The sequence below is a fragment of the Amblyomma mixtum genome, chromosome 4 (genome assembly GCF_055824585.1).
Source record: "Amblyomma mixtum isolate Tamu chromosome 4, ASM5582458v1, whole genome shotgun sequence".
NCBI classification, from domain to species: Eukaryota; Metazoa; Arthropoda; class Arachnida; order Ixodida; family Ixodidae; genus Amblyomma; species Amblyomma mixtum.
The window spans coordinates 132,806,503-132,818,924 of record NC_143015.1 but is presented as its reverse complement, the minus strand read 5'-3'; the positions used below and the strand labels follow the sequence as shown (position 1 = coordinate 132,818,924).

At 45.2% G+C, this 12,422-nt stretch overlaps 1 protein-coding gene across 3 annotated transcripts in view; it reads left to right on the top strand.

Annotated features, from left to right (window-relative positions):
* TBC1D16 (TBC1 domain family member 16) overlaps positions 1 to 7,737 on the top strand; it is a 32,769-nt gene extending 25,032 nt beyond the window's left edge. For all 3 annotated transcript variants that reach the window (XM_089588041.1, XM_089588042.1, XM_089588040.1), the window contains 5 exons: positions 1,513 to 1,661; positions 1,757 to 1,891; positions 3,383 to 3,569; positions 5,040 to 5,375; positions 5,945 to 7,737. In XM_089588041.1, the coding sequence (XP_089444167.1) occupies positions 1,513 to 1,661; positions 1,757 to 1,891; positions 3,383 to 3,569; positions 5,040 to 5,375; positions 5,945 to 6,160 (1,023 nt within the window). In that variant the 3' untranslated portion in view covers positions 6,161 to 7,737. The remainder of the gene's footprint in view (positions 1 to 1,512; positions 1,662 to 1,756; positions 1,892 to 3,382; positions 3,570 to 5,039; positions 5,376 to 5,944) is intronic.
* The last annotated feature ends 4,685 nt before the right edge of the window (positions 7,738 to 12,422 follow it).

Sequence of the window (12,422 nt, the reverse complement as noted above, 5' to 3'; positions counted from 1 at the left end):
TGCTTGATTATTCGGACTTTTTTGCGGCACCGCGACATGGCCCATAGAGCCAATGTGTAAGAGCGCTTGAAATTTCGGACGCACCGCAACTGACCACTCGATTTTTCGGACCTCGTTCGCACTCGCTGCCAGTACCCAAGCCGCCATATAATGTGTACAGTGGAACCTCATTAATTCAGACTGCAGGAGATATCGAAAACTTGATCAAACAAAACGAAATTCAAGCTTAAAGGGAGCCTCTTGCGACGCTGAAATTCTGCGCGAGTCGGAACATTGCGCTCGCGTGTTTTCGAATTCGTACTGTCCTTGAATGTCTTCCGCCGCACGAACTTGAACCGTAGTCTGAGTTCACGGAACTCATCTGTGCCGAGTCTTTAGTCCCGAACACGGAACGCGAATACGATCGCGGAGGCTACGCGCACGCCGTGGCCTCCGCGATCGAACGCCGGATCTTATCGCGGCCGCGATCTGCTCCGGCGCTGCGCCGTTCGCGGAGGCCACCCGCGCGCACCGGAGCTTCCAAGTGCCATCTATGGATGGCGCCGTGATCATTATAATCAACATTTTTCTCGGTCGCGATTTTCCGCTGTTCACATCGACATCAGTATCGCCAGCTCCAGCCTTTCGTGGCGTGTCAGCATGCGTGTTAGCGCGTTCGCCGTGATAGTGGCTTTCGCGCCGTGCTTTCGCGTGCTGCCGCCGAGCTTCACAGTTTTAGCGCGATGGGCAAGCACCTTAAGCTACACGGCTGGGGAGTTAGCTCTCGAACGCGGTCGGTAAGCGTGCGGCGGACGGGAAATTCGACGTGGCCGAGAAGTGCGTCCGATGATGGTGCAACCAAAAGAGAAACACAAGCTGCAAAAAGCGCGCTTTCCGAGTCAAGCCGTGCGAGTTTCCTGAACTGGAAGAAGAGCTGCTCCTCTATGTGATGGAATTTCGGAACAATGGCTACGCGTTGACAGCGGACATGCTGCGCGGCTTCTTTTGGCATGAGCATGCACCAGAGCGCAGCACCAGCTCAGGAGTCTAAATACTTCGCGAGTGACGATTGAACGTAGAATAAATGTCGCTCATTCCCTGGTTGGTGTGTTTTTACTTAAAATTTTTTTTTTTTCGCATATCGCGTGTATGGGCCGCACCCCGAAAATTGGCCCTCGAATCTGGAAAAAAAAAAAGTGCGGCCCTTATACGCGTTTATACGGTATTTCGCGCGGCGAAATATAGTCATGAGGAGCTTTAGAATGTGTGCAATACAATTGGCCGCTTTCTCCGGCATAGTGGTAATAAGTTCGTGATTTTTTCGATGAAATTTGATTTTCCGGACTGCCCGATTTTTCGGTCGTTTTCGCGGTCCCTAGAGAGTCCGAAAAATCTGTCGTCGATTGTAGTTGTTGTGGCAAGTATGTTTTTGGCAGGAAAGACCTTGTTTCGTGTGTCTGCCCTCCATGACAGAATACAGTGACAGTGCCAGTAGTCTTTACAGTGGATTCCTTTGCGTTTGTCCGACTGCAGGCAATCTTCTTCAGAGGTCTGGACCCAAGGCTTCGAAAAGAGGCGTGGCCCCTCCTACTGCAACACTATGCCTTCTCATCGACATTCGAAGAGCGGGAGCAGATTCGTAACGATCGATTTCTCGAGTACCAGGATATTCGCAAGCTAAGGTAGGGATCGCACCCATGTGAAACTGCTGCTCTCGCAAATGATGGCATCCTTTTTAGCCAAGGTATCTCAACGGGGAATGTTCGTCTATGCGCAGAGAGCGGATGAGCCCGGCGGAGCGCGAGGCCTTCTGGCGGAACGTTGAGTGCACCGTGGAGAAGGACGTGGTGCGCACAGACCGGACCAATCCTTTCTATGCAGGCGACGACAATCCCAACATCGAGATCATGAAGTATGGGGTGCTTGTTTACTTTTCTCCATGAGCTTTGTTGCATGGAGGTCAGTCAGGGCTTTTTAACCGGACCAGTTCTGAACTTCCACTCCTCGTATTGAAAACCGTTGATCCAAAAGTTGATCAGCTCGACACAGCGTTGCATGATTAGACAAAGTGTGCCTATCAACAGCGACAAGTTGTCGTTTTAGCTTGTACATTAAGGGTACTAAGCGTGTTCTCAACATCAGCATCAATGCAGTGTGATATGTTTTGCTTGCGAAATTTTCAAAGTTGCACATGGGCATATAGAAGTTGGCCTGTTTCAATAGGGTAGTGCGCTCTGGTCACAAAGAGACTAGTCTCACCAAAGGCTAAGCTTTTATAAGCTAGGAAAGACCAAGAAGATTAAATACAGGTGTCGCTATTACCAGCTGATTTCATGAGCGAAATGCGTGCATTGAAACCGAATTTTGGGCTTGGACTCCAAAGGTGACACTACGCCACCATTCACTTCAAACTGTTGACAACCCGTCCTTCTTTAAGGATGCCACAAGTTTGAATCAACTGGCGGGAAGATTTTGAAATCCAAATTTCTCTGTGATAAATACTCTTTTGCTGCCGGACAAATGTCAACATACCCAAGAATCAATTTTAAAGAGCATCAGCTCTTATCACATTCCGAGATTTCATGGGGTCTGCTACCACCCTGAGGTCACAGCGCCATCTGTGGCAGCAACTAAAAAACAGCACATCTCGCATTGAGACTTGTGGCGCCATCTACACTAGCACTGTAGAAACAACCACCTGCCGCGTGCTTTAATCTCATTCATATCAATTCTAGTAAACTAAACAGCTAATGCTCGTTACTTCAACGTCTTCCAGACGGTGGCAGCCCTTTTTTATTTCTGAGAATAGTAATTGAATCGAGTTTATTTTTTAATGCTTTGTAAGACATTAGTAAGTATGAATCACCACGTGGAATCTGCACGCACATGGTGAATAATTTAGTTTGATTTCTTCTCTCATGTTGTTTTGGTTTTGGCTTCAAAGTTAAAAGCTGGCTATGATAGCTGCTTGTTCGTTCATCGTCATTCTGGCTCTTGGAGCGGGCAATGTTCTTTATGCCTTGTGTGACCTGAAGTAGACTTTCGGCATTGACGCTACCATTCAGGTATTGGAACCAAAACCAAAGTTATGTGAGAGGAGAAATTGCGCATAGTGACATGTCTCATGCCACGGTGGCTCTGTGGTTATGGTGCTCGGCTGCTGACCTGGCAGTCATATTTCGGTCATATTTCGGCGGTCATTTTAAGCAAGGTCATATTTCGGTGAAGGTGAAATGCTAGAGGCCCGTGTACAGTGCAATGTCAGTGCATGCTAAAGAAACCCTGGTGGTTGAAATTATCCAGAGCATTCCACTACGGCATCCCTTCTAGCCTGAGTTGCTTTGGGACATTAATGCCTGAGAGATTGACCTTGTTACTCTTTTGTGCCATGCCCCGGGATCAGGAACATCCTCCTCAACTATGCGGCTTGCAACCCGACTCTTGGCTACACCCAAGGCATGTCGGACCTCCTGGCTCCCGTTTTGGCGGAAATCCAAGACGAATCTGAAGCCTTCTGGTGCTTTGTGGGACTCATGCAGAGGACCATCTTTGTCAGCTCCCCCAAGGATGGCGACATGGACTTGAATCTGGTCTGCTTGGCTTTTGTCTTCTACCAAAGCCTTCTTCTACCAATGCCTCCATGCTTGGAGGCATTGCAGTTGAGAACTTGCGTGGCAACACAAAGTTAAAGCAAGAAGCAAATTATTTTTTTACCATAGTTTTATCTAACACGAAAATAGACCTCTTTGTGAGGCTGTCTGGGAAAGATATCAAGTTTTTTAATCTGAAGACTAGTTACATTTAGGCACTGTGTAACAGGACAATTAGGAAAGTAGCACCGTTGCTTCTTAAATATTGCAGCGATTCAGTAGCGTCGTGAAGGCTTAAACAGTTTTAATAACTGTGCAGTGAATATATGCAATCTCATTTTATTATGGTTGTACTCTGTCATTGCATTGTGTGGCTTTTACATTGTAAATTTCCTATTTTCATGATCTCAGTTAAGGTGATTTCTACAGGCAGGGCGGCATTTGTGATGTTGCAACCATTATTCGTACATTGGTACCTGCACTTAGCTTGCTGTACAAATTTATTACAGCATTACCTGTTAATAGCTCTTACCCCAGTTCATCGCCGTCATCATCAGCATTGGTGTCTGTGCAAACAGCTATGCTGATTGGTGGATGCAAGTGATGTAATGCGTGACAGTGTTATAGTGAAGAAGCAAAATAAATTCTTCCCTTCTTTCATGCCAGCCAACAGGAAAACATTCATGTTGCTAGCTCTTAACTTTTTTTAAACATTGCAGTCCATTATTATGCCAGTTTCATGAATGAAGCCATCTTTAGCAGTCACTTTTACAGCCTGTCGACGGTCGCATGAGAGCTTTTTTGTTAATGTTTGTGACACCACTGTCACGCAATGTGCTGTCTCTGGCTGTACAACTGAGTATGGGGCTGCTGTTTTTTGCACTTTTAAGATATTCTTTTACTTGGTATTTTGAAAAATGGACTGTTACAATGAACACTTGAGACTGTAAGAAATGTAATCGAATTATCAACTCAAAACGGAAAAAAAAGAGGAAAACCTTACTGCCCGGTTACCACTGTGTTATGGTAGATTCAGTGACAGCTGTTTATCGGTGATGAGTGCCCCATTCGCCTGTCTCCTTCGCTCTTCGTTTCTCCTTCATGTTACGCCGTCGCCGCAGAAATAGGAAATGTGCCTTTAACAGCTCTCGCTGTAGCATTAAATGCCTTACCGTCTTCCACCTGTCCTTGGTGCAGGAGTACATGCAGGAGTCTTCATTGCTCCTTCATGTTACACCATCGCCTCGGAAATAGGAAATGTGCCTTTAACAGCTCTCGCTGTAAAACGTCGTCGCCCTTTAAATACCTTAACGTCTTCCACCTGCCCTTGGCACAGGAGTACATGCAGGAGTCTTCGTTTCTCCTTCATGTTACGCCATCGCTACAGAAATAAGAAATGTGCCTTAAACAGCTCTCGCTGTAAAACGTCGTCGTCGCCCTTTAAATGCCTCAACTTCTACCTTGGTGCAGGATTACATGCGGGAGCTATTGCGGTTGATGACACCGCGCTTTTACGCGCACCTGGACGGGCAGCGGGCACACTACCCGGACGCCCTGGAGCTTCTGTTTGTGCACCGCTGGCTGGTGCTGTGCTTCAAGCGAGAGTTTGCCGAACCCGAGGCCCTGCAGATGTGGGAGGCATGCTGGGCACGCTACCAGACTGACTGGTTCCACCTCTTCCTGGGCGTGGCCATTGTGGCCCTGTACGGGGCCGATGTGGTCGACCAGGGCATGCGCCCCGACGAGATGCTGCTCCACTTCAGCTCCCTGGCGGGCCACATGGACGGAGACCTGGTGCTGAGGAAGGCGAGTCTTTACACCTCTTCCGTATTCTGGATGCAGGGTTTTCTAAAAGCCCATGCAGTCTTGGAAGAAAAACGCGCGTTGCTCTAGTAGTCAGCTTTGATCACAGACACAAGTTGCTTGGTGTGAACCAGTGATGTCGCGCGCTGTGTCACACACCTTCCGTGCATAGGAGTTCCTTAACCTTATAGTTATGGAACTTCGAATAAAAATTAGACAGGGCCTTACGACAATTTCGTGAAAGTAGTGGATAGAGGTGCTCCTTATGAACTGGGCAGTCAGCTAATGGTGGCACCCGTTTAACTTTCGTTTCTCCACCATATCACTGATGCATCTTGTAACAGGCCTGGGCATTTCTTCCTACTGGCGCAGTTGTTGTGACATTCAGCTGAACTCTGATCTTCAGACCTGCCATTGTCCCAGATTTTGATACCTGCCCCTATATAAGTCCTGTAGGAGCCCTGTGCCCTATATGGGCACCATATGGGATGTCGGAGGGTCAGAATTTCTAACAAACGAAGCAGCTTAGCGCTAATCCACGTTGAATCCACGATCGCCAACGTCGCACGCAGGCCCGCGGCCTCCTTCACCAGTTCCGGCTGCTGCCCCGCATACCTTGCTCGCTGGCCGGTCTGTGCGAGCTGTGCGGGTCGGGCATGTGGGACAGCGGTCACGTGCCGGTCGTCGAGTGCCGTGGAGGCCACGGCAACCAGTCCTGTCCGCACGGGGGCCAGGACCCCGTACTGCTGTCTGGAGAAACGGCTGCAAGCGACAACCATGTTCCCTGATCTTCGTCAAACGCAGCGCCACCTGGCAGCTGCTTGTTTCCTTTCCTCCGCTTCGGGGACGAAGAAGAGCGGGAGGGAAGTAGTGGAAATGTTTTTTCATCACCGAGAACCCCCGCGTTCTGGTGGGCTGGAGATTTCCTTTCGTAAGGGAGCACACTGACTGCTCCGGTTGATTCGGGCTCCGCAGGGAGCAAACATATACGGGGCGTGGCATCACTATGAAGACAGGTATAAATACATATGCCGCCTGAACTGCAAGCTTGTTTGTGCTCCGGCTTTTCACAGGTGTAGCAGTCAGCATTTATTTTTGACCGCAGCCAAGTTTTATTGCGAAAGCAATACTAGTTGCACTTTCAGCCCGTTGCGTCGCGAGGCCGGTAGCTACCATAGTAGCATATTGGATTGGATTGGATTGGATTGGATTCACCACAAGTCTAACCACAAGCACCACCACCAGCTACACTACCAGCTGAACCATGGCGTAGCTACGGATATTGCTTTCGCAATTACTGGCAAGCAAAGCCACAGCCATTTTTTTTTGCAGTGTTTTGATGTAGCATTCAAAATTTATTGAAACATGTGCCAATGCTTGTTTAAAGTTCAACCGCCAAAACTGTTTTGTATGGGAAAGAACTGCAGCGCTATTTATCACAGAGAAAGTCAGATACGTATTGCTAAATGAAGGACCAGCAGTGTGCATTTTATCTATTTCTTTAGCAGCGTTTTGCTTGATAGGCTTTGACGCTCTGCATTTCCATTCTGTCGTAGCCACTGACGATTAATTTTTTTATTATAATAAGTAAGTAATTACCTACTGACATGCACCCAAGTGTAGCTGTATGGCTACAGAGGAAAGCTATGCAGCTTCCACAGAAACTTCGTAGTTAAAGAAAAATTCGTTCTGGTTCGGGGTTCGAACCTGGGACCACCGCTTCACTGGGTCAGTCGCTCTTCTAATTGAGCTTACTGGGACTGCTAACGTATTGTAATGCGAGAGCAAATTGATCAATAACTCGAAGTGGGAGCAGTGTTGATCAAGTGTTATGCGTTTGGCCAAAAATTTTTTGTTTATGCTGGCTGTTACTGCCAAATAATAAAACTTAATGCAATGTTGTGCCATCTCCACCACCAAACATACATCTGTGCAAAATGCGAGCCCCAACAAGCCTACTGTTTTGGAATGCATAGTGTCTGTACCTGTCTTCGTTACGAGCCCCACATTCTGTGCAAGATGTTTGTCCATAATGGCTGTTTGGTTTTAGGTAACACATTCATGGTTGTAAAGCAAGTTCCTTACGTGTTTTCAAGACTCACTGGTCTTGTAGACGCTAAACATTAGGGCTCAGAGAATCTGCTGTTTAATTTCTCTTGTCAAATTTCACCTTAGCTGAGGCTTGTTGCCTGCCTCCATGAAGGTAGTTCTTGCTTTGCTGTATATTTAAGGGGGGACACTGGTCTTGAAAAAAAAATTTTTATTAATGAAGTCACAGCTACGAAATCTTCAGGGAGCATGTATTTTTGTGTGCTGATTCTAAATATGTCATTTAATTTCAGGTAAAACAATTCCTTGAGCACTTATGCACTTTCTATGCTAGTATTTTGTGGAGAGTTTTGAAGAAAATTTGCTGCGGGAAACTCGCTGAAATGTATGCCATTGGGTTCTCTTGACACCAAGGAATACAAAAAGGGTGAAATTGTCTTCCTGCCCATCATAGAACTTGAGTTATAGGGTTTTGAAGTTGTCGCTTCAGAAATGAGAAGGAAAGTGTGTATTCCTGTTTCTGAAGTGGCAGCTTCAGTACCCTATAACTCAAGTTCTATGAGAGCCAGGATGATAATTTTACCCTTATTGTATTCCTTGGTGTGAAGAGAACCCAATGGCATACATTTCAGCGAGTTTCCCGTAGCAAATTTTCTTCAAAACTCTCCGCAAAATAGTACTTGCATAAAAAGTGCATAAGTGCTCAAGGAATACTTTTACATGAAATTAAATGACATATCTAGAATCAGCGCACAAAAATACATGTGCCCTGACAATTTCATAACTATGACCAAATTAATAAAATTTTCTTTTCAAGACCAGTGTCCCCCTTAAAACTCCGCACTACCTTGGATAAGTCAAAAGCTTCTTTCATAGGGAGTTGCGTCATGCCATTTTGTTTTGCTCTTTGTCGGACATCAGGTTTAAGTTCATTCAGATCCCCTGCATGGGCAGAAAGTGATGGTTGTATGCCAGGGGTGGATGTAAGGGGGAGGCCCCCCCCCCCTCCCACCTCCTCTAAGCGAGGAATTTTACATAGGAAAATCATGCTGAAGCCCATGTTCTCAACGAAGCTAGTCTTGTTGTGGGCATAAGACCAACTCTAACTTGATAGTAGCTGTGTCGCATTCCGCGTTTGAATTCTTTGTGAAGAGTGTCTTATGCACTCTATTATGAAGGCAAACCAGCAGCTGAAAACATATGGCTAGAACTTTGCGTGTGCAGGGCATATTGCTGTCATGAAGTTCATATAATTCCATTTTTTTTTGTACCCACATTACAAGGGCTTTCATTTTAAGCAAAGGTGAAGTTCCTCAAACCTGCCGAGTGTTTACCGTGTACCAAGCTAATCGCACTGTTCTGTGTCCTGGCTTCATAGACAACAAGCCAAAGTTTTAACTTCTTTCCATTATCCCCGATGCACTTTAAGCCTAACAGCTCGTAATCCTACCAACGTATATCATTGATTCAGTCCGGTGACCCACTGGACATTTTTGAACATGGTGCCATGGCTGCTTTGCAGATCCTGTACGGACACCTTTCAGATGATGTCAATTTTTATTTGTTGCAGCCGCGAAGTGCCACATTCAGTATTTCTTGCAGTTGGGAGCGTAACGTGAACAGACATGAACTGACTGTACACACGGTCATTGATTAGTAAGCCCGTTTGTCAATTAGTGATCAGATTGCTTATGTTTGACACTAGTTTTCCTCTAGGTATGCCATTCTAGCTGAGCTAAACAAACAGGTTGGGGTGTCCAGCTTGCTGATATGCATGATGCCTTGTAGTGGAAAGCCTGCATTGCTAGAGAGAGGTCGTCGGTAAAGGCAGATCTATGGATTAATACAGTTATCATGTTTTGGTACCTCATATGGTGGTAATTAGTGGCTAACCGAAGTTAGTTCATTGTAAATATCAATGGCGGCATTTTTTTCAGCAAGAGGGCGTACTGCTTCCCCGCGGCCAAACCACTAGCTGGTCAGTGGTTTTATTTTACCATTCAGTGGAAATTGGAACTCCCCTTTGCTTGCAGAAATGCTCAGCTAAAAAGAAAATTTCACTGAGTGAAAGGCACTGTGGCGCCATCTTTTGCTAGAAAGACGAAATGCTCATCATGGAAGCTTCGGAAGCCTTTTTTTCATTGGTGCCTCACTCTTTGGTTGAGGTATAAAGAATGCTTTCCTAACCTGGCATTTCTGCAGACAGTGTACTTTAATTAGCTTTGGGCCAAGCACATAAGTATTGCTAGAATGTTTAGTACTGCACAAAAGGTTTTCGAGCTTGGTCGTGCTTAGTGTTGCAGGAAGGGGGAGGTTATTAAGAAGTAAATGACATGGTAACTGTCGTGTGGATCTTCCTGCTTCGCCGAGTGACCGCTAGGGGTGCTGCGGTCGTCCTTTCTCGCTGCTGCTTTTGGACGTGCCCCCTGTCTCCTGCTGCACTCCACTAGTTCGTGGCGCGACCACTAGGGGCGCTGCTGTTTTACATGGACGTTGACCAGCCAGAATCGCAAGAGTGTAGGTCACACAGCTCTTGCTGTGGAACCACCTATATATAACATACCACATACTAACTGTAAAATTTGAGTGGAGACCGGCCGGCGACTTGGCTGCACTCAGCGACAACTTTTTCTGGCAATGAAGAGAAAGGTACAGGGTCGAAGCATGTGTAACTGTGCCGCTTCATCAATTGTTCGGTCTCAAGACGGCCGCCTGGCGCATTGCTTGACGCGCGATTGGTTTGCTCCGTCGCTGGTGTAGCTAGCGCCATCTATGGAATCTTACCTGCCTAAATGATTTGTCGTAATCAAAGAAACTGTTTTTGGCATGACTTTATCATTTAGACTGTGCTGTTTATGCCTTAAATACTGAGTATTATCAATGTGTAGTGTTTTAGGAGCAAACTATTAAATGTAACCGGGCGTGATAGTGTGCTGTGTCGAAAGAGAGGGCGTGTTTCAGCTCCCTAGCTTTGTCAGCGTTGCCAGGAAAAGTTGTCGCGGAGTATAAAGCAAGCATTCACCCCTTCTGACAAGCGCGAAAACTTGCCAACTAACCCAACTGCGTTCATTCATGCTTGTTTCGAAAAAGTGCGCAACATTTTATCTTTTTATAAAATCAGAACATTTACTACTTGATATGAGAGTGTGGGAATAATTTTTAAAAGCATTTTTACTTTTGAGGCTAATTTTATGCCACAGCGCCTGTTTATTGAGATTACATGCTACTAGCATGCACTTTCGTGATGTTTTAAAACTTGACTCACAAATGGGGAAGCCATGTTTTGTGAGGGCCACACATTTGAGAGTGCCATGATGTACCAGCTCAGCAAGAAAGCACGCATGCGGCATTCTTGTTCAAAGCACATAGCCATGCAAACTGCGTCAGCTGTTAGCATTCAGGTTTTGTATCTATAGTATATTCACAAGTAAAGCAAAATTTCGACTTATGCTTGTGGACAGATTACCGTTTTCACTCGTGACCAAAATTCAGATCACTTTCTACACATTAGATTAGAAGTGTGCTTTACAAGTTCTTGGACTCTCCAGTGAGACTTTGCCAGTCATGGCAGACCTTTTGAAAGTTGTTTACAAAAACCCTTGAAGTTGCGTAGACCTGTGATGAAAATCAGTAGTCTAAAAGCTTGGCTTCTATCCCGTAAAGCTTTCTCTTGAGAAGAACTGAAAATTAATGCTCTGATCCTGTAGTATTTATGGAGAAAGTGCTGCTCAATTGTGTACCAATTCAGTGCCATGCTTTCCACAAAGGTTTAAATTGGATGCTGATTCCCTCTTTATCCATCTAGGCCAATGCCTCAGGCATATTTAAGTGAATTGTAGAAAGTTAATTTCTTGTTGATTTAAACGTAACCTAAAAATTGTTTTCAGCGTTATAACACGAGAAGAAAATCCAAGCCCCGATTTGATTTTCTCATTACTTCTATTCTTCAGGGTTTTGTCAGGTGCCTTTTTCGTTTTTATTTTGAGAACTGCACTTTTTTTTTTTTCAGTGTGTGTTTTGACATTAGAGGGGCGTCTTGCTAAAGTGGATAACCCTGTTGTTATACATTCTTTCAGCTCATCTGTTATGTCTCTTCAGTGCTGTTTTTATTCGTCGAGACATTTCAGCCTATTCTGAAACAAAAACTTGTCAAGAACTGGAAGCCCTCATTCTGCCAACTACGCATTTCTGTTTGGTTTAAGGGGGGACCCTGGTCTTGAAAAGAAAATTTTATTAATCTAGTTATAGTTATGAAATTTTCAGACCACATGTATTTTTGTGCGATGATTTTAGATATGCCATTTAATTTCGTGTAAAACAATTCCTTGAGCACTTGTGCAATTTTTATGCAAGTATTTTGCGGAAAGTTTTGAAGAAATTTTGCTGCAGGAAACTTGCTGAAACCAAGGAATGCAATAAGGGTAAAATTATCATCCTGGCTATCAATGAACCTGAGTTATGGGGTTTTGAAGTTGTTGCTTCAGAAATGAGAAGAAAAGTGTGTATTCCTGTTTCTGAATTGGCAGCTTCAGTACCCTATAGCTCAAGTTCTATGAGAGGCAGGATGATAATTTTACCCTTATTGCATACCTTGGTGTCAAGAGAACCCAATGGCTTGCATTTCAGCGAGTTTCCTGCAGCAAATTTTCTGCAAAACTTTCCGCAATATACTTGCATAAAAATTGCACAAGTGCTCAAGGAATGGTTTTGCACGAAATTAAATGACATATCTAGAATCAGCGCGTACATGTGGCCTGAAAATTTCATAACTGTGACTTCATTAATAAAAATTTTTTTTCAAGACCAGGGTCCCCCCCCGAAAGGAATTTTTGCCCGATTGTGTCGGACGTGTGGGATTTTCACGCAAGTTCTTTTTTGGCCTACAACAGAACCATGGGCTTCACTTAGAACATGTGCTGGCCACTATGGGCAAGAGATTTGATTGCTGTGTGAACTTGTTACGGTGTGCTGAACAAAAACGGGGCAAAGTTCCCGTCACAC